This window comes from Coregonus clupeaformis, chromosome 34 (genome assembly GCF_020615455.1).
Source record: "Coregonus clupeaformis isolate EN_2021a chromosome 34, ASM2061545v1, whole genome shotgun sequence".
NCBI lineage: Eukaryota > Metazoa > Chordata > Actinopteri > Salmoniformes > Salmonidae > Coregonus > Coregonus clupeaformis.
Window position 1 is genome coordinate 18702984 of NC_059225.1, and position 25091 is coordinate 18728074.

At 43.4% G+C, this 25091-nt stretch overlaps 2 protein-coding genes across 3 annotated transcripts; both read left to right on the forward strand.

The window, feature by feature from the left end:
* Positions 1 to 3061: 3061 nt before the first annotated feature.
* Positions 3062 to 12013, forward strand: LOC121549520 (probable G-protein coupled receptor 141). Its single transcript, XM_041861311.1, has 3 exons — positions 3062 to 3415; positions 8687 to 9095; positions 11290 to 12013. Exons 2-3 carry the CDS (start codon positions 8692 to 8694, stop codon positions 11816 to 11818), a joined length of 933 nt encoding a protein of 310 aa, XP_041717245.1. The 5' UTR covers positions 3062 to 3415; positions 8687 to 8691; the 3' UTR covers positions 11819 to 12013.
* Positions 12014 to 12266: 253 nt separating this feature from the next.
* On the forward strand, positions 12267 to 24238 carry hnf4g (hepatocyte nuclear factor 4, gamma). 2 transcript variants are annotated; one of them, XM_041861630.2, is made up of 10 exons: positions 12267 to 12455; positions 20159 to 20324; positions 20734 to 20828; positions 21435 to 21541; positions 21678 to 21833; positions 22252 to 22339; positions 22807 to 22959; positions 23206 to 23442; positions 23584 to 23703; positions 23948 to 24238. In XM_041861630.2, the coding sequence occupies exons 2-10, from the start codon at positions 20164 to 20166 to the stop codon at positions 24070 to 24072; spliced, it is 1242 nt and encodes a 413-aa protein (XP_041717564.1). In that variant the 5' UTR covers positions 12267 to 12455; positions 20159 to 20163; the 3' UTR covers positions 24073 to 24238. The 2 variants fall into 2 exon arrangements, with proteins under 2 accessions (XP_041717564.1, XP_041717563.1); XM_041861629.2 differs by lacking the exon at positions 12267 to 12455 and adding an exon at positions 15531 to 15910.
* The last annotated feature ends 853 nt before the right edge of the window (positions 24239 to 25091 follow it).

Sequence of the window (25091 nt, forward strand, 5' to 3'; positions counted from 1 at the left end):
ACAGTCACACTCCAAACTCCACTATGGCCAAGACCAAAGAGCTGTCAAAAGACACCAGAAACAAAATTGTAGACCTGCACCAGGCTGGGAAGACTGAATCTGCAATAGGTAAGCAGCTTGGTTTGAAGAAATCAACTGTGGGAGCAATTATTAGGAAATGGAAGACATACAAGACCACTGATAATCTCCCTCGATCTGGGGCTCCACGCAAGATCTCACCCCGTGGGGTCAAAATGATCACAAGAACGGTGAGCAAAAATCCCAGAACCACACGGGGGACCTAGTGAATGACCTGCAGAGAGCTGGGACCAAAGTAACAAAGCCTACCATCAGTAACACACTACGCCGCCAGGGACTCAAATCCTGCAGTGCCAGACGTGTCCCCCCTGCTTAAGCCAGTACATGTCCAGGCCCGTCTGAAGTTTGCTAGAGTGCATTTGGATGATCCAGAAGAGGATTGGGAGAATGTCATATGGTCAGATGAAACCAAAATATAACTTTTTGGTAAAAACTCAACTCGTCGTGTTTGGAGGACAAAGAATGCTGAGTTGCATCCAAAGAACACCATACCTACTGTGAAGCATGGGGGTGGAAACATCATGCTTTGGGGCTGTTTTTCTGCAAAGGGACCAGGACGACTGATCCGTGTAAAGGAAAGAATGAATGGGACCATGTATCGTGAGATTTTGAGTGAAAACCTCCTTCCATCAGCAAGGGCATTGAAGATGAAACGTGGCTGGGTCTTTCAGCATGACAATGATCCCAAACACACCGCCCGGGCAACGAAGGAGTGGCTTCGTAAGAAGCATTTCAAGGTCCTGGAGTGGCCTAGCCAGTCTCCAGATCTCAACCCCATAGAAAATCTTTGGAGTGAGTTGAAAGTCCGTGTTGCCCAGCGACAGCCCCAAAACATTACTGCTCTAGAGGAGATCTGCATGGAGGAATGGGCCAAAATACCAGCAACAGTGTGTGAAAACCTTGTGAAGACTTACAGAAAACGTTTGACCTGTGTCATTGCCAACAAAGGGTATATAACAAAGTATTGAGAAACTTCTGTTATTGACCAAATACTTATTTTCCACCATATTTGCAAATATATTCATTAAAAATCCTACAATGTGATTTTCTGGAGAAAAAAAATCTCATTTTGTCTGTCATAGTTGACGTGTACCTATGATGAAAATTACAGGCCTCTCATCTTTTTAAGTGGGAGAACTTGCACAATTGGTGGCTTACTAAGCCTATTCCCCCTCAGGAGACTGAAAAGATTTGGCATGGGTCCTCAGATCCTCAAAAAATTCTACAGCTGCACCATCGAGAGCATCCTGACTGGTTGCATCACCGCCTGGTATGGCAACTACTTGGCCTCCGACCGCAAGGCACTACAGAGGGTAGTGCGTACGGCCCAGTACATCACTGGGGCAAAGCTTCCTGCCATCCAGGACCTCTATACCAGGCGGTGTCAGAGGAAGGCCCTCAAAATTGTCAAAGACTCCAGCCACCCTAGTCATAGACTGTTCTCTCTGCTACCGCACGGCAAGCGGTACCGGAGTGCCAAGTCTAGGTCCAAAAGACTTCTCAACAGCTTCTACCCCCAAGCCATAAGACTCCTGAACAGCTAATCATGGCTACCCGGACTATTTGCACTGCCCCCCCACCCCATCTTTTTACGCTGCTGCTACTCTGTTAATTATTTATGCATAGTCACTTTAACTCTACCCACATGTACATATTACCTCAACTAGCCGGTGCCCCCGCACATTGACTCTGCAACGGTACCCCCCTGTATATATAGCCTCCCTACTGTCACTTTATTTTACTTCTGCTCTTTTTTTTCTCAACACTTTTTTTTGTTGTTGTTTTATTTTTACTTTTTTTGTTTAAAATAAATGCACTGTTGGTTAAGGGCTGTAAGTAAGCATTTCACTGTAATGTCTGCACCTGTTGTATTCGGCGCATGTGACCAATAAAATTTGATTTGATTTGATTTGACTAAATACTTTTTTCCCCCACTGTATATGTGATCACTGCATCCAATGGGTACGGATACAGCTTTAGAACAAATTTCTACAGTATTAGTGAAAATGTGATCAATACATGTGGATGATCTTGTTCCTGTAGTGTTTGTAAACACCCTGGTAGGTTGATTAATAACCTGAACCAGATTACAGGCACTGGTTACAGTGAGAAGCTTCCTCTTGAGCGGATGAAAACCAGTCAATATTCAGGTCCCCAAGAAAGTAGACCTCTGTTTACATCACATACACTATCAAGCATTTCCCACATATTGTTTAGATACTGACTGTTAGCACTTGGTGGCCTATATCAACACCCCAAAAGAAAAGGCTTTAGATGTGCCATGTGAACCTGCAACCACAACACTTCAATAACACTTGACATAAGAGTGTTGGGGATCGCGTGCCCACTGGAGCCGCTTCTTCTTGTTTTTAGCTGATAGGAGTGGAACCCGGTGTGGTCGTCTGCTGCAATAGCCCATCTAAGATAAGGATCGACGAGTTGTGCGTGCCGAGAAGCCGTTCTGCACACCACTGTTGTACAGCGCCATTATTTGTCTGTTTGTGGCCTGCCTGTTAGCTTGCAGGATTCTCGCCACTCTCCTTCGACCTCTCTCGTCAATAAGCTGTTTTCGCCCACAGGACTGCCGCTGACTGGATGTTTTTTGTTTGTGGCACCATTCTCTGTAAACCCTAGACACTGTCGTGTGTGAAAAGCCCAGGAGGGTGGCCGTTTCTGAGATACTTGATCCGGCGCGCCTGGCACCGACGATCATACCATGCTCAAAGTGACTTAGGTCACTAGCTTTGCCCATTCCAACGTTCAACCGAACCGCAACTGAATGCCTCGATGCCTGTCTGCCTGCTTTATATAGCAAGCCACGTGACACACTGTCTGTAGGAGCAATACATTTTTGTGTACTGTGTAGTGTACCTAATAAGATGGCCGGTGAGTGTATTTCAGCTGTTTCTGAGCACGACGATGGAGTAATGATCTTGATTACTGGAAGAGAAGTCTTGGCTAATTTGGCATATGTCTCAATTTTCACCACATCCTGTTTCAGTTCTGTTGAACAGCCTTCTCTGTCAGCGTGAGAACATAGAGCTGGTTAGAGGGTAGAAGTTGAAGTTCCGTGGCTGAGCAGCCATATGTATAATCACCTCTGGTGAGTAACGTGTTGTGTGTGTTTCTGACTGCACACAGTATGCAAAAAGGACCTGTCAAACGCATTGCGCATTTATACAAAGAAAAGGGAGGGTGTGAGCAGCTCTGGTAAAAGTGCAGGGGACACACTCTCTCACACACATACCGTATGCCCTGGCACTCACAAAAACCTTCTGACACTCACACCACCCTGGTTTCCTTCTCTGTGAATAGTTTCTACCTGATCCATCAGAAGGTAGGTCTACAGAATTATTTGATTTGCTATTGCTATATATGCTATCGTCATTATTCAGAACTTAAGACTTCTGTAATCGTGACATGAGACTTGATAGATTTTAAGGTTGTGAGGAGGATTGTGTTGCGCATTGGTGTTTTCCTGATAGTTGAATTGTCATTATTTTGTCACTCCCAGTAGATATGGACAGGTACAATCAGTCACTGTATTACAATATGTGCCCACTGTGACCGACAGTACGTATATAATGCAGTGCTGTAGTACTTACGGCTTTTGCGGTGACCGTATTACTGCCACATCGGCGGTCACGAGTCATGAATGCAGTCAAATTCCACATTACCGTTTAGTCACAGTAACTAGGCTTCTCCAAGCTCTGATGCTGCTGCTGGTCATTAGTAGCCTACCAAACGTGCTAACTGCCTGGTAATTAGCACTCTATTGTCCCTCTAATCACTCTGACATCAATGCAAATGGTTTCGAAAATCTAATCAAACACTTCATGAGGGCCCATGAGCTCATGTTGCGCAACATTTCTATAGGCAATGCAAAAACAGAAAACAGAGTGATGGCAGCTAATAAAAAGAGGAGTGTCCCATCAGCTTTCTATAGGCTAGGCCTACTATATTTATTTCTCAACTTTCCTAATATTAAGCACATTGCTTATATTTACAACAGGAGTATAGCCTACCTGGCTGGCATGAAAATAAACCACTGGGAAAACATTTTACATCATTACATTACATTTTAGTCATTTAGCAGACGCTCTTATCCAGAGCGACTTACAGGAGCAATTAGGGTTAAGTGCCTTGCTCAAGGCAAGGCACTTAACGTCCTCCATTTGCTATTTAAGTGCATAGATGACGTATTTTTTCCCACTGCCCCTGTTTCGATACAGGTGCATGATAATGGTCCATTCTAAATCAAAACAAATTTCACACATATATTATTTAGTATATGTAAAGACAAGATTAAATCAAGAATCGTCTGATGGGTGACAATATTAGCCTATCACTTGTGAATTATATATTATCACTTGTGAAAGATGCCCAGCATAAGAAACAATGTCTTGTTTTTGCGACTTTTTCAAATCATAGTCGCACACCTCATGTATCCTAGACCATAGGCCTATATGTTTTGATAAGATTTATATCACAACTAAAGTGGCCAAATAACTTCTTCAAATGAAGCACATTGATCCGCTTTACAAGGGGTGTAGAGCCTAACTGACATACAGTTGAAGTCAGAAGTTTATATACACCTTAGCCAAATACATTTTAACTCAATTTTTCACAATTCCTGACATTTAATCCTAGTAAAAATTCCCTGTTTTAGGTCAGTTAGGATCACCATTTTATTTTAAGAATGTGAAATGTCAGAATAATAGTAGAGAGAATGATTTATTTCAGCTTTTACTTATTTCATCACATTCCCAGTGGGTCAGAAGTCTACAAACACTCAATTAGTATTTGATAGCATTGCCTTTAAATTGTTTAACTTGGGTCAAACATTTCGGGTAGCCTTCCACAAGCTTGGGTGAATTTTGGCCCATTCCTCCTGACAGAGCTGGTGTAACTGAGTCAGGTTTGTAGGCTCCTTGCTCACACACGCTTGTTCAGTTCTGCCCACAAATGTTCTATAGGTTTGAGGTCAGGGCTTTGTGATGGCCACTCCAATACCTTGACTTTGTTGTCCTTAAGCCATTTTGCCACAACTTTGGAAGTATGCTTGGGGTCATTGTCCATTTGGAAGACCTATTTGCGACCAAGCTTTAACTTCCTGACTGATGTCTTGAGATGTTACTTCAATATATCCACATAATTTTCCTTCCTCATTATGCCATCTATTTTGTGAAGTGCACCAGTCCCTCCTGCAGCAAAGCACCCCCACAGCATGATGCTACCACCACCGTGCTTCACGGTTGGGATGGTGTTCTTCGGCTTGTCCATTTGGAAGACCTATTTGCGACCAAGCTTTAACTTCCTGACTGATGTCTTGAGATGTTACTTCAATATATCCACATAATTTTCCTTCCTCATGATGCCATCTATTTTGTGAAGTGCACCAGTCCCTCCTGCAGCAAAGCACCCCCACAGCATGATGCTACCACCTATTTGCGACCAAGCTTTAACTTCCTGACTGATGTCTTGAGATGTTACTTCAATATATCCACATAATTTTCCTTCCTCATGATGCCATCTATTTTGTGAAGTGCACCAGTCCCTCCTGCAGCAAAGCACCCCCACAGCATGATGCTACCACCACCGTGCTTCACGGTTGGGATGGTGTTCTTCGGCTTGCAAGCACCTCCTTTTTCCTCCAAACATAACGATGGTCATTATGGCCAAACTGTTCTATTTTTGTTTCATCAGACCAGAGGACATTTCTCAAAAAAGTACGATCTTTGTCCCCATGTGCAGTTGCAAACTGTAGTCTGGCTTTTTTTATGGCGGTTTTGGAGTAGTGGCTTCTTCCTTGCTGAGCGGCCTTTCAGGTTATGTCGATATAGGACTTGTTTTACTGTTGATAGAGATAATTTTGTACCTGTTTCCTCCAGCATCTTCACAAGGTCCTTGGCCATTGTTCTGGGATTGATTTGCACTTTTTGCACGAAAGTACATTAATCTCTAGGAGACAGAACGCGTCTCCTTCCTGAGCGGTATGACGGCTAAGTGGTCCCATGGTGTTTATACTTGCGTACCATTGTTTGTACAGATGAACGTGGTATCTTCAGGCGTTTGGAAATTGCTCCCAAGGATGAACCAGACTTGTGGAGGTCTACATTTTTTTTTATGAGGTCTTGGCTGATTTCTTTTGATTTTCCCATGATGTCAAGCAAAGAGGCACTGAGTTTGAAGATAGGCCTTGAAATACATCCACAGGTACACCTCCAATTGACTCAAATAATGTAAATTAGCCTATCAGAAGATTCTAAAGCCATGACATCATTTTCTGGAATTTTCCAAGCTGTTTAAAGGCACAGTCAACGTAGTGTGACCCACTGGAATTGTGATACAGTGAATTATAAGTGAAATAATCTGTCTGTAAATAATTGTTGGAAAAATTACTTGTGTCATGCACAAAGTAGATGTCCTAACCGACTTGCCAAAACTATAGTTTGTTAAAAAGAAATTTGTGGAGTGGTTGAAAAACTAGTTTTAATGACTCCAACCTAAGTGTATGTAAACTTTCGACTTCAACTGTACATAAGCAGCGCGTAAGTTTCAAGTTTGGGGAAGATAATTTTCACCATAAAAATGCACCTTTATAATAAAAGCATTACATGCATAATTGCATTTGCGGTCACTTTGATAATGGTGTTTTCCGCTAATGGAACATTTGCGCTTATAGCCTACTACCACGTGCGCATTGCTGCGCTTACAATGTGAAGAAATAGCCTAATAGTTTATCAACATTTTAAGCTAAACGTTCTGATCTGTTGCGTCAGCCACATTGCATAAAAAATGTCATCTTGCTCTTGCTTGCATTAGTTGTTGATCTTGTTGTTGTTGATGTGCATAACTGAGGGCGAGAGAGCCCACCTTTTCATGGTTGTTTGATCAATAGGACTGTAAAGTTCCCAAATGTATGAGGACTCCCGTGGTGTTTACATATGTGCAGAAATCCATTCAGGTGTATTTTGTGGCTTTTGGCGAATGCCTTCTAATGATCTAAAGTCGCGCTGTTGCAACTGCCTGTAAACACACAGTCCAGTTCAAAGTGAATGATGGCAGGCCTGTGTGGTAAATGGCTTGTTTGTATAAAGGCCTACTGTAGCTCTGATTGGCTATAGCGCACCGGTCTGTGTAGACTCCGGTCCTGGACAAGACAGATGTTTTTATTCGGTTTTATTTACTGCAGTGTTTATTAATTGTCCAAGCGCACGGCCGCTTTCCCACTCTATATTGCTATAGAATTTTCACAAATGCCTTAGTATACATAATTCCCAAAGATTCTAAGAATTTATGAAAATTTGAAAATGACCATATCTAAGTGGTCTCTTGTCCCAAAAAAATGTGAAGTGTCATATTCTTCCTGGGGGTGTATATGAACAGATTTTAATATGATTTCATGTTGCTAAAATGCTGTCATTTTAAATGCAACAATATTTCACACATATACGTTATTTTCAAAGAGATGGCTAACAACAGCAAGCGCGCTGCAATAAAAAACTCAGTTCCACTCACCTGATGATGATAATTTGAAACATAACTTCTTGTTGAAAGTTATTCTTGAAAAGGGAGAAGCTAACAAATTAGCAACATCCTCTTTGATAACACCTGCTGCAGCTGCTACAGAGGATGTTGCTAATTAGCTGACAGCAAAAGCTAGATAGCTAGACCGTGGGAAAACTACTGCTCGCTATTGCGCAGTGACCGGTTGGCCTTCAAGAAGGCAGTAGTTTCCATATGTTTTTGTAAAAATGGTCCCACACATTAAGTCAAAATGTGATTGGTTGATTCCACTGTCACTCCAAAATGTTGCCCTAATACAGTTGAACGGCAGATGCCTTTATCTACTGTAGCTTCTGATGGCCTAGCCAATAGCTGACTTAGCTAGCTAGATTTATCTCACCAGAGACAGCAAAGAAAAATCCTGATATTCTTTTCTCTTCAGTGGTAACCCTTTCCTTTCCAACACAAACTGAAGAGATTTAGATCAGAACATCATTGAAAATAATAATATAATTATATAATTATACTAAATATTTTATAAATCCTTAGCCCTTCTCTGAAGGCATAGAAGGCCCATTGTTCCCCACTGTGTTTGAGTTAGTAATAATTTGTAGAATGGCTCTATTTTCCCTCAGCATGCATTTATTCACTATTCTGAATGTCTAAAGAATCCATATGTTGTTCTGAAATATGAACACAGAAATGCTGGACATTTTTTACTCTTATTATGGTGGCGATTTGACAAAAGTACAGTCATGGTCTTGAATTGGACTCACATTTTTCTGGACACCTTGTTCCCCTCCCGGTCTCGGTGTTGACTCTGTCTCGCCCCCCCTCCGGTCTTGGTCTTGACTCTGACTCTATTTAGGTGGTCTCAAACACAACACTGATATAACGTCAATCCCTACAATGATGATATTGTGTGGTTGGTTGTTTACCCTCCTTATTTGAATTGATAAGAGTGTCTGCTATACTGCATTCTGTTCTCTCTCTCTCTCTCTCTCTCTCTCTCTCTCTCTCTCTCTCTCTCTCTCTCTCTCTCTCTCTCTCTCTCTCTCTCTCTCTCTCTCTCTCTCTCTCTCTCTCTCCCATTCCCCAGCTAAGATGGCGTCTCAGGTTCCCTCTAACTCTACCATGTCCGGGTCTGAGCCCAACAACCCCCTGTCCTCTCTCAACCGCCTGACCCTGGTGTCCATCTACAGCCTGGTCCTGGTCATTGGGAACATCGGGTTGGCCCTGATGATCCACATCCTCCAATCCAACATGAGATCAGTCATCACCATCGCTTTGCTCAACCTCACCCTGGCCCACTTCCTGTTCCTGCTCACCGTACCCTTCAGGATCTACTACTATGCTGCTGGGTACTGGGGGTTGGGGAAGATGCTGTGTAAGGTGGTCAGTGCCATGATCCACGTGCACATGTACATGGCTTTTGTTTTCTACGTGGTCATCCTCGTCATACGACTGCTGGGGTTCCATAGCAAGAAGGATCGCTACGAGTTCTACAGGTAGTGAAGTTAACTATGTTCTAAAAATTGTTAACTGTGTTCTACAGGTAGTTAACTCAACCGTGTCCTTCAGGTAGTTAATTCAACCGTGTTCTACAGGTAGTTAACTTAACCGTGTTCTACAGGTAGTTAACCGTCTCCTACAGGTAGTTAACCGTCTGTGTTCTACAGGTAGTTAACCGTGTTCTACAAATAGTTAACCGTGTTCTACAGGTAGGTAACTGTCCATGTTCTACAGATAGTTAATCATGTTCTACAGATAGTTAACCGTGTTCTACAGGTAGTTAAACATCTGTGTTCTACAGGTAGTTAACTTAACCATGTTCTACAGACAGACAACCGTGTTCTACAGGTAGTTAACTCAACCGTGTTCTACAGGTAGTTAACCAAGTTCTACAGGTAGTTAACTGTGTTCTACAGGTAGTTAGATTAACCGAGTTCTACAGATAGTTAACCATGTTCTACAGATGGTTAACTGTCAGTGTTCTACAGGTACAGATGTAGGATCTTAATTTGAGCCAGTTTGCTACAGCAGGAAAATAATCCTGCAGCAACAGGAAATGTGAATTATTATGTGAATTATAATTAATTAACATCTTTGTAGGGGTTGATAATTTTTTCGTTACGGCAAATCAAGTCTGAAATTTCAAAGTGGAAATTACAAACTTTAGAAGTGTTTTTAAAACTCATGTACACTAGAAGTCTGCATTTCCTGCAAAAGAGTGATCAAATTAAGATCCTACATCTGTAGTTAACCGTGTTCTACAGGTAGTTAATCGTGTTCTACAGGTAGTTAACTTAACCGTGTTCGACAGGTAGTTAACCATGTTCTACAAGTAGTTAACTTAACCGTGTTCTACAGGTAGTCAACCGTGTTATACAGGTAGTCAACCATGTTCTACAGGTAGTTAACCGTGTTCTACAGGTAGTTAACCGTGTTCTACAGGTAGTTAACCCTCCGTGTTCTACAGGTAGTGAACCGTGTTCTACAGGTAGTTAACCATGTTCTACAGGTAGTTAACTTAACCGTGTTCTACAGGTAGTTAACAGTGTTCTACAGGTAGTTAACCATCCGTGTTCTACAGATAGTTAACCCTCCATATTCTACAGGTAGTTAAACATGTTCTACAGGTAGTTAACTTAACAGTGGTCTACAGGTAGTTAACCCTCCGTGTTCTACAGGTAGTTAACCCTCCATGTTCTACAGGTAGTTAACCGTGTTCTACAGGTAGTTAACCCTCCGTGTTCTACAGGTAGTTAACCCTCCGTGTTCTACAGGTAATGAACCGTGTTCTACAGGTAGTTAACCCTCTGTGTTCTACAGGTAGTTAACCTTCCGGGTTCTATAGGTAGTTAACCGTGTTCTACAGGTAGTTAACCATGTTCTCTACAGGTAGTTATTAGTCTGTGTTCTACAGGTAGTTAACCCACCATGTTCTACAGGTAGTTAACCCTCCGCGTTCTATAGGTAGTTAACCCTCCGTGTTCTACAGGTAGTTAACTTAACCGTGTTCTACAGGTAGTTAACTTAACCATGTTCTACAGGTAGTTAACGCTCCGTGTTCTACAGGTAGTTGACCCTCTGTGTTCTACAGGTAGTTAACCCTCTGTGTTCTACAGGTAGTTAACCCTCCGTGTTCTACAGGTAGTTAACCCTCCGTGTTCTACAGGTAGTTAACCCTCTGTGTTCTACAGGTAGTTAACTGTGTTCTACAGGTAGTTAACCCTCCATGTTATACAGGTAGTTAACCGTGTTCTACAGGTAGTTAACCGTGTTCTACAGGTAGTTAATCCTCCGTGTTCTACAGGTAGTTAACCCTCGGTGTTCTACAGGTAGTTAACTGTGTTCTACAGGTAGTTAACCCTCCGTGTTATACAGGTAGTTAATCGTGTTCTACAGGTAGTTAACCGTGTTCTACAGGTAGTTAACCGTGTTCTACAGGTAATTAACTGTGTTCTACAGGTAGTTAACAGTCTGTGTTCTACCGGTAGTTAACCTTGATCTACAGGTAGTTAACCCTCCGTGTTCTACAGGTAGTTAACTGTGTTCTACAGGTAGTTAACTGTGTTCTACAGGCAGTAGAGGTAGAGAGGTGGACCATATGCCTCTCAATGTGTGTGTCATGCCATGGGGGATGGGCAAGGCAAATATCAGTTTCTCACAAAATCACAGAGGGTCTCGTCTCTTTTCCAGGAAGTTGCATGCTTTTGGCGCCAGCGTGGCAGTGTGGGTGGTGATGTTTATGGTCATTCCCCCCATCCTTTATTTCAAATACGGCACTGATGTCCACGAAAACACCACCGACAACAAGACAAACAAAATGGCTGCCAATGACTCCTACTGTTTCCAGTTCGGCAGTCACCTGGAAACCCACGTTGGTGCCGTAGTGCTGAATTACATCATGAGCTCTGTGATCATCATTGTGGCCTGTGTGATGACAGCACTACAGTGTCATGTCATGGTCCTTCTGAACAGGAAGTACGGGCGAGACTGCTTGTCTCACCAGGAGTTCTCGGCTCAGCTGAAGAGCCTGGGTTTTGCTTTGGTGCTGCTGGTGTGTTTCGTCCCCTATCACGTGTTCAGGATGTACTACCTGAGAAACCTGCAGCTGCAGAACACTAATGAGGTGTTCCTCAGTATCACGGCCCTCAGCTGTTTCGACATGCTTACCTTCCTAGGGAGGGGACACTGCTATACGTGTAACAGAACACGGTCTGTGTGACCTTTTAAACAGTACTTTAGCGCCATCTGCTGCTTATTTATATAGCTACATATGTCTTACTGTGTACTTGACTATGATCTATTTATTATCATATTGGAATTTAAAATAACTTGTGCCAATGATGTTTCTCTCTTTATGTCGATTTCAATGTTTGCTAAAACTATCTTTAAGGGCGAGATCTGGCGACATATTGGTCTAAATATTGTAATAAATAAATACATTGCTACTATTATTTTGTGAAACATGACCTCCTCTTCACTCTTTACACCCCCGTCTCGACAGAATTGGCAATGCTGACCACACACACACACACACACACACACACACCTATATTCCTTTCTCTCTGAGTTTTATGGAGGCTAGTTACTGTTTAACGTCCCCACCCTACTTTCAGTTTGTTTAGTAAATCGATGTAATGACAGCCTAAGCCGACGCCATCAAATGTGTCGCTCAATGAATTATAGGCCCATAGCTTTCCCTTCCAACCTTCCGTGTGTTGTTTCAACTCCTCGCCCACGACTCTCCCATTTCGTGCGGTGACACCGTGGGACAAGTGTCGCCTCAAAGCTGGTGGCTAGTTTACAGGTGGACTCACGTTCTGTTGAATTAATATACATAGCTGACAAACAAAGAAAAGGTAAGCGGTCTCCTTTGAAAATATACAAATTAACATTATGTATACAGTTCCATTATTACAGAATAATAGCATGATTATTAACTTTGTTGAGTGTTTAAAAGTGAGACATCAGCTGCTTTCGTACCTTACCTTGTCGGTTCAGCTGTATTTGGGTCGTAGCACTCCAAGTAGATACATTGACTTGTCACGTGGTCCTGTGTTTGTCTAGTTGGGTGTTACCCCAACTGTACAGGATAGGACAGGACAGGTAGGCTAGATGATGGGAGTTACAGTAAGGGTGAGCTAGCTCTCAGGTAGCCTAGCCTATATCCCACAGACATAAAACACAGGACCTTTCCATGGTATGGGTGGTCCTCTGTAGCTCAATTGGTAGAGCATGGCGCTTGTAACGCCAGGGTAGTGGGTTCGATCCCCGGGACCACCCATATGTAAAAATGTATGCGCACATGACTGTAAGTCGCTTTTAAAGCGTCTGCTAAATGGCATATTATTAGTTGCCTACTAAAATAAATGTAATTCATGTAGTTCAATCTGAGGGGGATAAACCTTTCCCCAAATAGAACAACTAAAGAGTGTGGTAGTTGGGCTATGCCATAGGTTAATTTACTTGTGTGAATTTAAAAACTGTGTGAAGTGAGAACTTCCTCATACAGTTCCATAAAACTTATGTTTGCTCATGGCTGTAGTCAACCTCATTGTTCTCAATGCATGTAGACCTACCTACCCATCAACTGTAGAGCTAGACCATGACTTCCTTATATTAGACCAATGGTTTTAAAGGATCATTTAATCAATTCAATGTCTTTGATATGAGACCATTGGCTCTCAGTAAGAATGTCAAAGAATGACACCAGCTTGAGATAGTGAAATTGTAATATTCAAGATATTCTATTAAAAGTAATCCAAAAGTTGGGATGCTGCAACTTTTGCTATGTAATAATATCTAAATCGGATAAATAAGCAATAAGGCACGAGGGGGTGTGGTATATGGCCAATATACCACGGCTAAGGGCTGTTCTTATGCACGACGCAACGCGGAGTGCCTGGATACAGCCCTTAGCCTTGGTATATTGGCCATATACCACAAACCCCAGAGGTGCCTTACTGCTATTATAAACTGGTTACCAACGTAATTAGAGCAGTAAAAATACATGTTTTGTCATACCTGTGGTATACGGTCTGATATACCATGGCTGTCAACCAATCAGCATTCAGAGCTCGAACCACCCAGTTTATAATGTAGAATAATCTCCCCTGGTTGGAAGAGAGAGACAGTATCTACACAACGCAGGTCTTTTCTTGAGGTAAAACAGATAAGATATCTTTGTTGCACACAGGATGGTAAAGATCACATGAAAACCCATTTCACGTCCTCTACTTGAACTAAAAGGTACTTTTTAACCGGTTTCATCAGACTCACTTCTAATGACAATCTCTAAATGAAGACCAAGATAGACCAAGATAGCTCCATATTTTTTGCATTGTGTGTGTGTGTGGTCTGTATACCTGTTATATACAGTGTTTGAAATGTTTGAAATGTCAGACAGACAGGGTTATGAGTGTTTCACACAGCGCTAGCCTGTTAGCTCTGGGCTTAATGGCCCTGCTGTAGGGTTTTAGTTGCTAACACACCAACCAGACATGTGACTACGTGTGCTGCGGGAGAGACAGGCATTGAGGCTAGGCAGCATAGACAGAGACTGTAATATGGTTCGGCTGCAGTGTTTGAAAAGAAAGTAACATGTCCACTCTGTTTGCTGCTAAAGTCATGAAGCAAACACGTTTTCATTAGCATGGTCTTCATCAAGTAACCTTATGGTTGATGCTACCTACCTCTGTCTCTCTCTCTCTCTCTCTCTCTCTCTCTCTCTCTCTCTCTCTCTCTCTCTCTCTCTCTCTCTCTCTCTCTCTCTCTCTCTCTCTCTCTCTCTCTCTCTCTCTCTCTCTCTCTCTCTCTCTCTCTCTCTCTCTCTCTCTCTCTCTCTCTCTCTCTCTCTCTCTCTCTCTCTCTCTCTCTCTCTCTCTCTCTCTCTCTCACACACACACACACACACCTCTCTCTCTCTCTCTCTCTCACACACACGCACACACACACTCTGTTTCTGTCACACACACTCAAGCACACAACTCCTTTCTCTCTCTCTCTCGGTAGTGAATTAGTGATACAGATGTAGGATCTTAATTTGAGCCAGTTTGCAACAGCAGAAAAAGAATCCTGCAGCAACAGGAAATGTGAATGAATGGAAATTTTTTGTAGGGGTAGATAATTTTTGGCCAAATCAAGTCTGAAATGTCAAAGTGGAAATTACAAACTTTAGAAGCCTTTTTAAAACTCAAATACACTACAAGTTTGCATTTTCTGCTGTGCAGGAAAATTCACAGCAATAAAAGAGTGATCAAATTAAGATCCTACATCTGTATGTGCCATTAGGAGATATTTACCACAGTTAGATTAACTGCTCTTGATATACTGTATATCCCCACACCCTCCTCCCTACCGTCATTAGTATTGCCCCAATCATAAACAGAATGATGCAGGCCATTCAATTATCTTAGATTCATTATATTACCTCAATCAGATTGCGTTCAATCTCTAACAGAGGTATTTAGTGCAGTGAAACTATGTGAATAGTAGGAGTAGAGGGTCAACCATGTCTTGTTTATGATCAGCAATACAACAGGATAGAGGGAAGATAATGGGAGTCAATTGGTGGTATCAGTGGTGTTTTTCTCTATGCTCTGCCTCCCTGTAGATTAGATGCTGTTGTATTGCTCTGCTATTGATTAGATTAGGCAGGTTATGGAGGCCACAGAATACTGGCCACACACACACACACACACACACACACACACACACACACACACACACACACACACACACACCTAATGACATCGTCACCACCCTGTCAAACTTGCCAATATGTCTCACAAACAGAGAATATCTATCTCTCCGCTATCTCTCCATCCCAGTGATAAGTGAGGGAAAGAAGGACAGATAAAAGAAAGAAAGAGATAAGTAATGTGCAACTAGGTGAGATGTCTTCGTCAAGGCCCGCCCACTTTAGATGACCAATCAAATAGCAGGGACCTTAGGTTACTTTCTGCACTCCGAAAGGTTGAAGAACTGAATGTGACAGAAGAAGAAGAAGAAGAAGAAGAAGAAATAGACAGAAAGTGATGCGAAGAACGTGGAACAAATAAAGAGAGCGACAGAGAGAAAGACAGGCAGAGAAAAAGAGAGGGAGCAGAGCCAGTGAAAGGATAGAGAGAGAGAGAGAGAGAGAGAGAGAGAGAGAGACAGTGACAAAGGGAAAGAAAGCGAGGGATGAAGTATCCGTCTGTGTCAGTGAGTAACTCCCTGTTGGACATGGATGTAGCCAACTACAGTGAGGGACTGGACCCAACATACAGCACCCTGGGCTTCGATCATGCTGACGTCCTCTACGGTGGGGGAGGTGAGTGGACGCACACGCACACACACTCAAACACGCACACGCACACGCACGCACACGCACACACACACACACACACACACACACACACACACACACACACACACACACACACACACACACACACACACACACACACACACAAACACATAGTTTACATACGTAGACATGTAGTTTGTCATTCTACTTATACACTCACACTCATTAATGCACTTAAAAAACAGTTGAATAATGCATTTATCCATTAATTAATAATCCATGAATGATAAGAGGTTTGTTAGGATATGAATCTGCAGTGTGTCATAAAGGCTTTATTGTGGGCCTACAGAAAGAGGAGAAGTTGTTATCTCAACACGTTGATGGATAAAAGGAGAATTGAAGGAAAGTTGGTCAAACATTGACTTTCTTCTCTCTGGCATTGTCAAGATGTACTCTTCCACCTTGGACGTGGTTGGTGTATGCAGGAATATTTCTGGTGTGTTTTTGTTGGTATATTTCTAAGTCTTGATCTCATGGTTTTGGTCTTGAGATCACATGGGGTCTGGGTCCCAATACACTGGTTCTTGTTCTATGTCAGTGTCTGTGGAGGTTGGGACTTGGTCTGGTTCTGAGTTTTGAAGGATTTTTCTCAAATCAAATCAAATTGTATTGGCCACATGCGCCGAATACAACAGGTGTAGACATTACAGTGAAATGCTTACTTACAGCCCTTAACCAACAGTGCATTTATTTTTTAATAAAAAAGTCAAATAAAACAACAACAAAAAAGTGTTGAGAAAAAAAGAGCAGAAGTAAAATAAAATAACAGTAGGGAGGCTATATATACAGGGGGGTACCGGTGCAGAGTCAATGTGCGGGGGCACCGGCTAGTTGAGGTAGTTGAAGTAATATGTACACGTGGGTAGAATTAAAGTGACTATGCATAAATAATTAACAGAGTAGCAGCAGCGTAAAAAGATGGGGTGGGGGGGCAGTGCAAATAGTCCGGGTAGCCATGATTAGCTGTTCAGGAGTCTTATGGCTTGGGGATAGAAGCTGTTGAGAAGTCTTTTGGGCCTAGACTTGGCACTCCGGTACCGCTTGCCGTGCGGTAGCAGAGAGAACAGTCTATGACTAGGGTGGCTGGAGTCTTTGACAATTTTGAGGGCCTTCCTCTGACACCACCTGGTATAGAGGTCCTGGATGGCAGGGTGTACTGGGCCGTACACACTACCCTCTGTAGTGCCTTGCGGTCGGAGGCCGCGCAGTTGCCATACCAGGTGGTGATGCAACCAGTCAGGATGCTCTCGATGGTGCAGCTGTAGAATTTTTTGAGGATCTGAGGACCCATGTCAAATCTTTTCAGTCTCCTGAGGGGGAATAGGCTTTGTCGTGCCCTCTTCACGACTGTCTTGGTGTGTTTGGACCATGATAGTTCATTGGTGATGTGGACACCAAGGAACTTGAAGCTCTCAACCTGTTCCACTACAGCCCCGTCGATGAGAATGGGGGCGTGCTCAATCCTCTTTTTTTTCCTGTAGTCCACAATCATCTCCTTTGTCTTGGTCACGTTGAGGGAGAGGTTGTTATCCTGGCACCACACGGCCAGGTCTCTGACCTCCTCCCTATAGGCTGTTACATCGTTGTCGGTGATCAGGCCTACCACTGTTGTGTCGTCGGCAAACTTAATGATGGTGTTGGAGTCGTGCCTGGCCATGCAGTCATGGGTGTACAGGGAGTACAGGAGGGGACTGAGCACGCACCCCTGAGGGGCCCCCATGTTGAGGATCAGTGTGGTAGATGTGTTGTTACCTACCTTTACTACCTGGGGGCGGCCCGTCAGAAAGTCCAGGATCCAGATGCAGAGGGAGGTGTTTAGTCCCAGGATCCCTAGCTTAGTGATGAGCTTTGAGGGCACTATGGTGTTGAATGCTGAGCTGTAGTCAATGAATAGCATTCTCACGTAGGTGTTCCTCTTGTCCAGGTGGGAAAGGGCAGTGTGGAGTGCAATAGAGATTGCATCATCTGTGGATCTGTTGGGGCTGTATGCAAATTGGAGTGGGTCTAGGGTTTCTGGGATAATGGTGTTGATGTGAGCCATGACCAGCCTTTCAAAGCACTTCATGGCTACTGACGTCAGTGCTATGGGTCGGTAGTCATTTAGGCAGGTTATCTTAGTGTCCTTGGGCACAGGGACTATGGTGGTCTGCTTGAAACATGTTGGTATTACAGACTCAGTCAGGGACATGTTGAAAATGTCAGTGAAGACACTTGCCAGTTGGTCAGCACATGCTCGGAGTACATGTCCTGGTAATCCATCTGGCCCTGTGGCCTTGTGAATGTTGACCTGCCTAAAAGTCTTACTCACATCGGCTACAGAGAGCGTGATCAGATAGTCATCCGTAACAGCTGGTGCTCTCATGCATGCTTCAGTGTTGCTTGCCTCAAAGCGAGCATAGAAGTGGTTTAGCTCGTCTGGAAGTCTTGTGTCACTGGGCAGCTCGCGGCTGTGCTTCCCTTTGTAGTCTGTAATAGTTTTCAAGCCCTGCCACATCCGACGAGCGTCAGAGCCGGTGTAGTACGATTCAATCTTAGTCCTGTATTGACTCTTTGCCTGTTTGATGGTTCGTCGGAGGGCATAGCGGGATTTCTTATAAGCGTCCGGGTTAGAGTCCCGCTCCTTGAAAGCGGCAGCTCTACCCTTTAGCTCAGTGTGGATGTTGCCTGTAATCCATGGCTTCTGGTTGGGGTATGTACGTACGGTCACTGTGGGGACGACATCATCGATGCACTTATTGATGAAGCCAGTGATTGATGTGGTGTACTCCTCAATGCTATCTGAAGAATCCCGGAACATGTTCAAGTCTGTGCTAGCAAAACAGTCCTGTAGCTTAGCATCTGCGTCATCTGACCACTTCCTTATTAACCGAGTCACTGGTGCTTCCTGCTTTAGTTTTTGCTTATAAATCAGGAGGATAGAGTTATGGTCAGATTTGCCAAATGGAGGGCGAGGGAGAGCTTTGTATGCGTCTCTGTGTGTGGAGTAAAGGTGGTCTAGAGTTTCTTTTCCTCTGGTTGCACATTTAACATGCTGGTAGAAATGAGGTATAACGGATTTAAGTTTCCCTGCATTAAGTCCCCGGCCACTAGGAGCGCTGCCTCTGGATGAGCGTTTTCCTGTTCACTTATGGCCTTATACAGCTCATTAAGTGCAATCTTAATGCCAGCATTGGTTTGTGGTGGTAAATAGACAGCTATGAAAAATATAGATGAAAACTCTCTTGGTAAGTAGTGTGGTCTACAGCTTATCATAAGATACTCTACCTCAGGCGAGCAAAACCTTGAGACTTCCTTAGTATTTGATTTTGTGCACCAGCTGTTGTTTACAAATATACACAGACCACCACCCTAACCCTAACCCTAACCCTTTGTAACCCTAACCCTAACCCTAATCTTAGGTCATCCAATTTATTCTCAAATGATTGAACATTGGCTAATTGGATTGATGGAAGAGGCAGTTTACTCACTCGCCGTCGGATCCTTACAAGGCACCCCGACCTACGTCCACGATATCTCTGTCTCTTTCTCATGCGAATGACGGGGATTTGGGCCTTGTCGGGTGTCTGTAGGATATCCTTCGCGTCCGACTTGTTGAAGAAAAAATCTTCGTCCAATACGAAGTGAGTAATCGCTGTCCAGAAGCTCTTTTTGGTTATAAGAGACGATGGCAGAAACATTATGTACAGAATAAATTACAAATAATGCGAAAAAACACACATAATAGTACAATTGGTTAGAGGGCTGTAAAACGGCAGCCATCTTCTCTGGCGCCATTCTCATCTCTGGAGCCATGTAGATATAGAAAACTAGATCCCTAACCTTGCATGGTTTTGGAGTGTGGTTTAATATTATTGGTGTCTTTCACATGTATCCCAGATAAAAGCACGAAAGGCTTTGCTAATCAATCATCTGTCAACATACAGATAGCAGTCAGCTAGTACATATCTGAATCCCCACTGAGTCGCTGTCCTTCTCTTCCTTTGTCAATATGCTTTGATTTCACATGCACAAAGGAATGAATGATTCTCTATTTCAACGGAGGAGGTTTTCTGATGCCAGGAGGATGCGTGTGTGCGTGTGCGTGTGTGTATGTAGGTGTGTGATGAGTAACCTTTCCTGAGACCATAAAACTTGCATTAGCTCCTTGCACTAATACCTATAGACTTCAGCTCAGCGGTCTAACCCAGTCTTTGTGTAATGTGTGTGTTCCAGACAGTATGCCAGCGGAGCCGGGCCAGTCCCAGGCAGATGTTGTGAACTCTAACTGTGCTATCTGTGGAGACAAGGCTACAGGGAAACACTATGGAGCCTCCAGCTGTGACGGATGTAAAGGCTTCTTCAGACGCTCCATACGCAAGAACCATGTCTACTCCTGCAGGTAGGGGAGTGTGTGTTTGTGTTTCCAGCCTATAGCTGCAGCTACCAGAGCCTATGTCTAACATTACACTCCTGCAGGTACAGTACACTCTTAGAAAAAAAGGTGCTATCTAGAACCTAAAAGGGTTCTTCTGAACCCTTTTTGGTGCCCGGTAGTACCTTTTGGGGTTCCATGTAGAACTCTTTCCACAGAGGGTTCTACATGGAACCCAGAAGGGTTCTACATGGAACCCAAAGAGGTTCTATCTGGAACCAAAAAGGGTGCTCCTATGGGGACAGCCGAAGAACCCTTTTGGAACCCTTTTTTCTAAGAGTGTAGTCATATTGCAACGAACAGAACTACAAGGTAGGCCCATAGAGTTACGATATTGACAGTAATCCTGTGTGTGTATCTGTCTGTGTGTCTCCAGGTTTAACCGTCAGTGTGTGGTGGACAAGGACAAGAGGAACCAGTGTCGGTTTTGCAGACTCCACAAGTGTTTCAGAGCTGGCATGAAGAAAGAAGGTCGGCCACATCAAACCAGTACCATCAGTACTACTGAATACCAATAGAATATGGCATTCATCTCCATCCATGTGCAGGCTTTTGTTCCAGCCCAGCACTAGCTCTGTACTCACAAATTAAACAAATAAAACAGTCAGTGTGAGGAGGGTATCAGGGCTGGGAGGCTGGGAGGCTGGGAGGCTGGGAGGCTGAAACTAGGTCTGCCATAAACCAAACATGATTATTCGGAGAACACTGTGTTTATGAGGGATATCAGAAAAGAATTGTGTGTGTGTTTATGGGCCCTATAACCTTGGCAGAGAGCTTTATGACACCCAATCATGTGCCTTTTCAGACATGTTGTTCAGGGATACTATTGGTTAACTTTTGACTTCACCTCTCTACACAGCCTGTTCTCCTGCATAGTTTGGTCTGAACTAGAAGTCAGCTATTCAAAATTATTATTATGATATTGTAGCAAATTCCAGGGATAGGCAAACTGGGACTTGAATCTATGTGTTTCTCAGTCCTACACCTTAGATTCTGGAAATGGTAACATGGTAATGTCATACTAATATCTCTGATCTGATGTGTGTGTGTGTGATGGTGGATGTGTGTGTATTTCAGCGGTACAGAATGAGAGAGATCGTATCAGCTCCAGAAGAAACATTCAGGACAATCAGGATCTCCCACCTATCACTCTTCTGGCCCAGGCAGAGTCACTGTCTCAACAGGTAACACACACACACACACACACACACACACACACACACACACACACACACACGTGCACACACATGTACACACACATCATCATCATCAGTGTTTCCAATCATCTGCATGACTACTCATTCTCTCTCCCCACTCTAGATCAGTGTGTCCAGTCCCAGTGGTGCAGTAGATGCATCGGAACAGAAGTCGGCTGGTGTGGGTGATGTCTGTGACTCCATGAGACAACAGCTGTTAGTGCTGGTGGAATGGGCCAAATACATCCCTGCCTTCGGTGAGCTGCCCCTGGACGACCAGGTAACAACCTGACTTGTCTGGACCTATATGACCACCTAGTAGTGACTGGAACTGAAACAAAACAGTGGTTACCAAAGTTTTGCCATGACTCAACTAAAGCCTTTTGAATGTGCGTGTGACCTTCCAGAAACACAAAGTAATGTTTCTAGCTTTAGTCCGTAGCTAATGGTTTAGAGTCAAATGAGTCTCGAGCTGAGATATGTTTGTAGCCTGTGTTTGGTCACTCATGTCATTGTTTCTCACCCTGTGTGTGTCTGTGTGTGTGTATCGTGTGTCTGTGTGTGTGTATCGTGTGTCTGTGTGTGTGTGTATCGTGTGTCTGTGTGTGTGTTTTGTGTGTCTGTTTGTGTGTGTGTGTATCGTGTGTCTGTGTGTGTGTTTTGTGTGTCTGTTTGTGTGTGTGTGTGTGTTTGTCAAGGTGAGTCTGCTCAGGGCTCACGCAGGGGAACACCTTCTACTAGGGGTCGCCAAGAGGTCAATGCCTTATAAGGACTTCCTGCTTCTTGGTAAGAACTGACCAATCACCTCTCACCTTTATCCCTCAGTAACACCCAATCAGAACCTGCCATACTGCCGTGCTAAGCTTGATTTAAAGCTGACATATCAAGGTTAACAGGTCGGTTACCCTGTAAGACTGTTATACAACCAGATAATCATTGACTCAAGTCTTTGGAGGCCTCTGACTTAAACACGTTTTATCAGAAAGAAAGACATGGAAGACACTTTTCTTGGATCGCCCCTACAGATGATTTGTAGATGGTAAAACTATCAAAATAATGAATAAGTAAATGGTGATTGTAAGTGACATGCTTCAAGTACATTCACCAACATACACACAGACACAGGCACTAACACATACATACACACACGCACACATACATCCCCCGCAACACGTGGAGAAACACACACTCAACCCCCCTACCCCTCTCCCAAAACACACATTTACCTTCACCTCCCCCTGCTCCCTCTCTAGGTAATGGGTGTGTGATCCATGGTAGCAGTGCAGAGCCGGAGATCAGTCGTGTAGCTAACCGTGTTCTAGATGAGCTGGTCCTGCCCTTCCAGGAGATCCAGATAGATGACAATGAGTATGCTGCTCTCAAGGCCATTGTCTTCTTTGACCCTGGTAAGCACGTTAACAACCACGATTCAGGCAGCCTTCCACTTTTACACACCCATATACCACACAATAGCTTCTGTATTCAACAAAACAAAGTTGATTTGAATGGTTTTGTTAATCATTGACATGTGACTGTTCTCTGTTCCCTCCGTTTCAGCAGACGGCAAAAGCCTGCACGCATTCATTTCATATCATTCACGCATCCTTTCTCTCCCTCCATCCCTTCATCTTTCCATCCCTCCTTCTCTCCAGATGCCAAGTCTCTGCGTGACCCGTCTAAGATCAAGGCGATGCGTCTACAGGTCCAGATGAGTCTAGAGGACTATATTAATGACCGTCAGTATGACTCCAGAGGGAGGTTTGGAGAGCTGCTGCTACTGCTGCCTACTCTACAGTCCATCACCTGGCAGATGATAGAACAACTGCAGTTTGTTAAACTCTGTGGTCTGGCCAAGATAGACAACCTTCTGCACGAGATGCTGCTGGGAGGTGAGTCTGTGTATTGTAACATAACATCAATAATATTAATAAGCAATATAGATGTTATGACGCTACTTGGAGGTGGGTAGTAGAGTGTACATTAACGGTTTTCCTTTGTCCTGATTGGCTGGCTTGTCTTTTAATCTCCAGGTCTGGCGTCAGAGCCCACCCAACTGCACCACCCAGGCCACACCCAGTTAGCCCAGGACCCTCTGACTGGACACACACTGGTCATCAGCACTATGCCCGCTACACACACTACTCAGATAGGTAAGATACACACACGTACACACACACAAGCATGCATGCAGTTGTAGGTAAGATTCATGAGCATTCACAGGCAAGCATTCATTATATTCCACCATGACTGCTCCATATTACTCTTTCTGTCCCTCTGGTGTGAGGCTCATCTCTCTCTCTCTCTCTCTCTGACTCCCCCCTCTCTCGCTCCCTTCTCCCCCCTCTCTCCCTCCCTTCTCCCCCCTCTCCCTCCCTTCTCTCTCTCTCTCTGCAGAGTCTCCAGACACTCCTATCCCGTCTCCTCCTCAGGTTGCAGAGATGTACAAGTCCTCTCCTAGCCCCTCCCTCCTCCTGGCTCCACCCCTCCCACACAGACTTACCGCCGAATCATCCCTCTGAGTGTACAGCACCCGCCCCCACCACCGAATAACAAAACAAATAAAACATACTGTTTGTCCTCCATGAATGCAGCCAAAAGAGCAGAAAGCCTTTTCTATGGGCCAAATCCGAATTTGAGATCTACATGTGTAACTTGTAAATAAAAAAACTTAAGTTTGGACCTCAAGTTTGCATTCTGCCCTATGTTTGTAAATATGTAAAATGTTCAATGTTTCCTCCCATATTCAGTTCCATAGGTTTTTACTCCAGTTCAGTAGTCTTGAAGTTGAATAATCTGTGTAAATTGTAGCATCTTTATAAATCATTAGAATATTCCTAAACTCAGAGCCTCTCTTATCGTGGTGTAAATGTGAGTGTATTTGAGCTTTCCCTAGGCTCATCATTGAATATGGAGCAAGAGATTTGCTAATCATCATGTATGTTATATACAGTATGTGTTACTCAAAGTGCACTTATTAGTAGTGGACTGTGTCCGGAACACATGATTGTCTGTTAATATTAATGCTCACGTGTTGCCATGTTGCTTGTGGTGTGGTGCTTTACAAATACACAAACTGGAGTATACTGTATTTGTCAATAATATAATTTACCGTACATTTAGTTCCTAATCAACTTTTCGGTGGCTTTCAGTATTTTGAGATTACTGTTATAATATGAAATTATATGAAAATTGGAAAATCTGATGGAAATTAAATTGTTTGTATGTGAAAACAATTATATTGACCTTCTAAACTGTCAAATACTGTATACAAATTAGATAATGTAAGCTATATTTTGTAACTGTATATTGTGATAAAAACAGAACACTATTTTTTTATGAATTGTAGCCTAAGCTACATGTTGCATTTGTACGCTCTTGCATGAACATGGACATAGTTATGATAAAATGCACACACGGCCTAATCTGTTGCCCAACAAAAGGGAAAAATAAGGGGGGAAAGGGTACTGGCACCCCCATGTGGTTGAAATAGAAATAACAATTCAGAATCAGAATCACCTTTATTTGCCAAGTGTTCACA

Excerpts from the sequence above, each read along its gene's own strand:
- LOC121549520 (XM_041861311.1), top strand. The coding sequence starts at position 8,692 with ATGGCGTCTCAGGTTCCCTCTAACTCTACCATGTCCGGGTCTGAGCCC. Across the intron at positions 9,096-11,289 it reads GATCGCTACGAGTTCTACAG|GAAGTTGCATGCTTTTGGCG; the intron begins GTAGTGAAGTTA and ends TCTCTTTTCCAG.
- hnf4g (XM_041861629.2), top strand. The coding sequence starts at position 15,781 with ATGAAGTATCCGTCTGTGTCAGTGAGTAACTCCCTGTTGGACATGGAT. Across the intron at positions 22,960-23,205 it reads CATTGTCTTCTTTGACCCTG|ATGCCAAGTCTCTGCGTGAC; the intron begins GTAAGCACGTTA and ends CCTTCTCTCCAG. Across the intron at positions 23,704-23,947 it reads TACACACACTACTCAGATAG|AGTCTCCAGACACTCCTATC; the intron begins GTAAGATACACA and ends CTCTCTCTGCAG.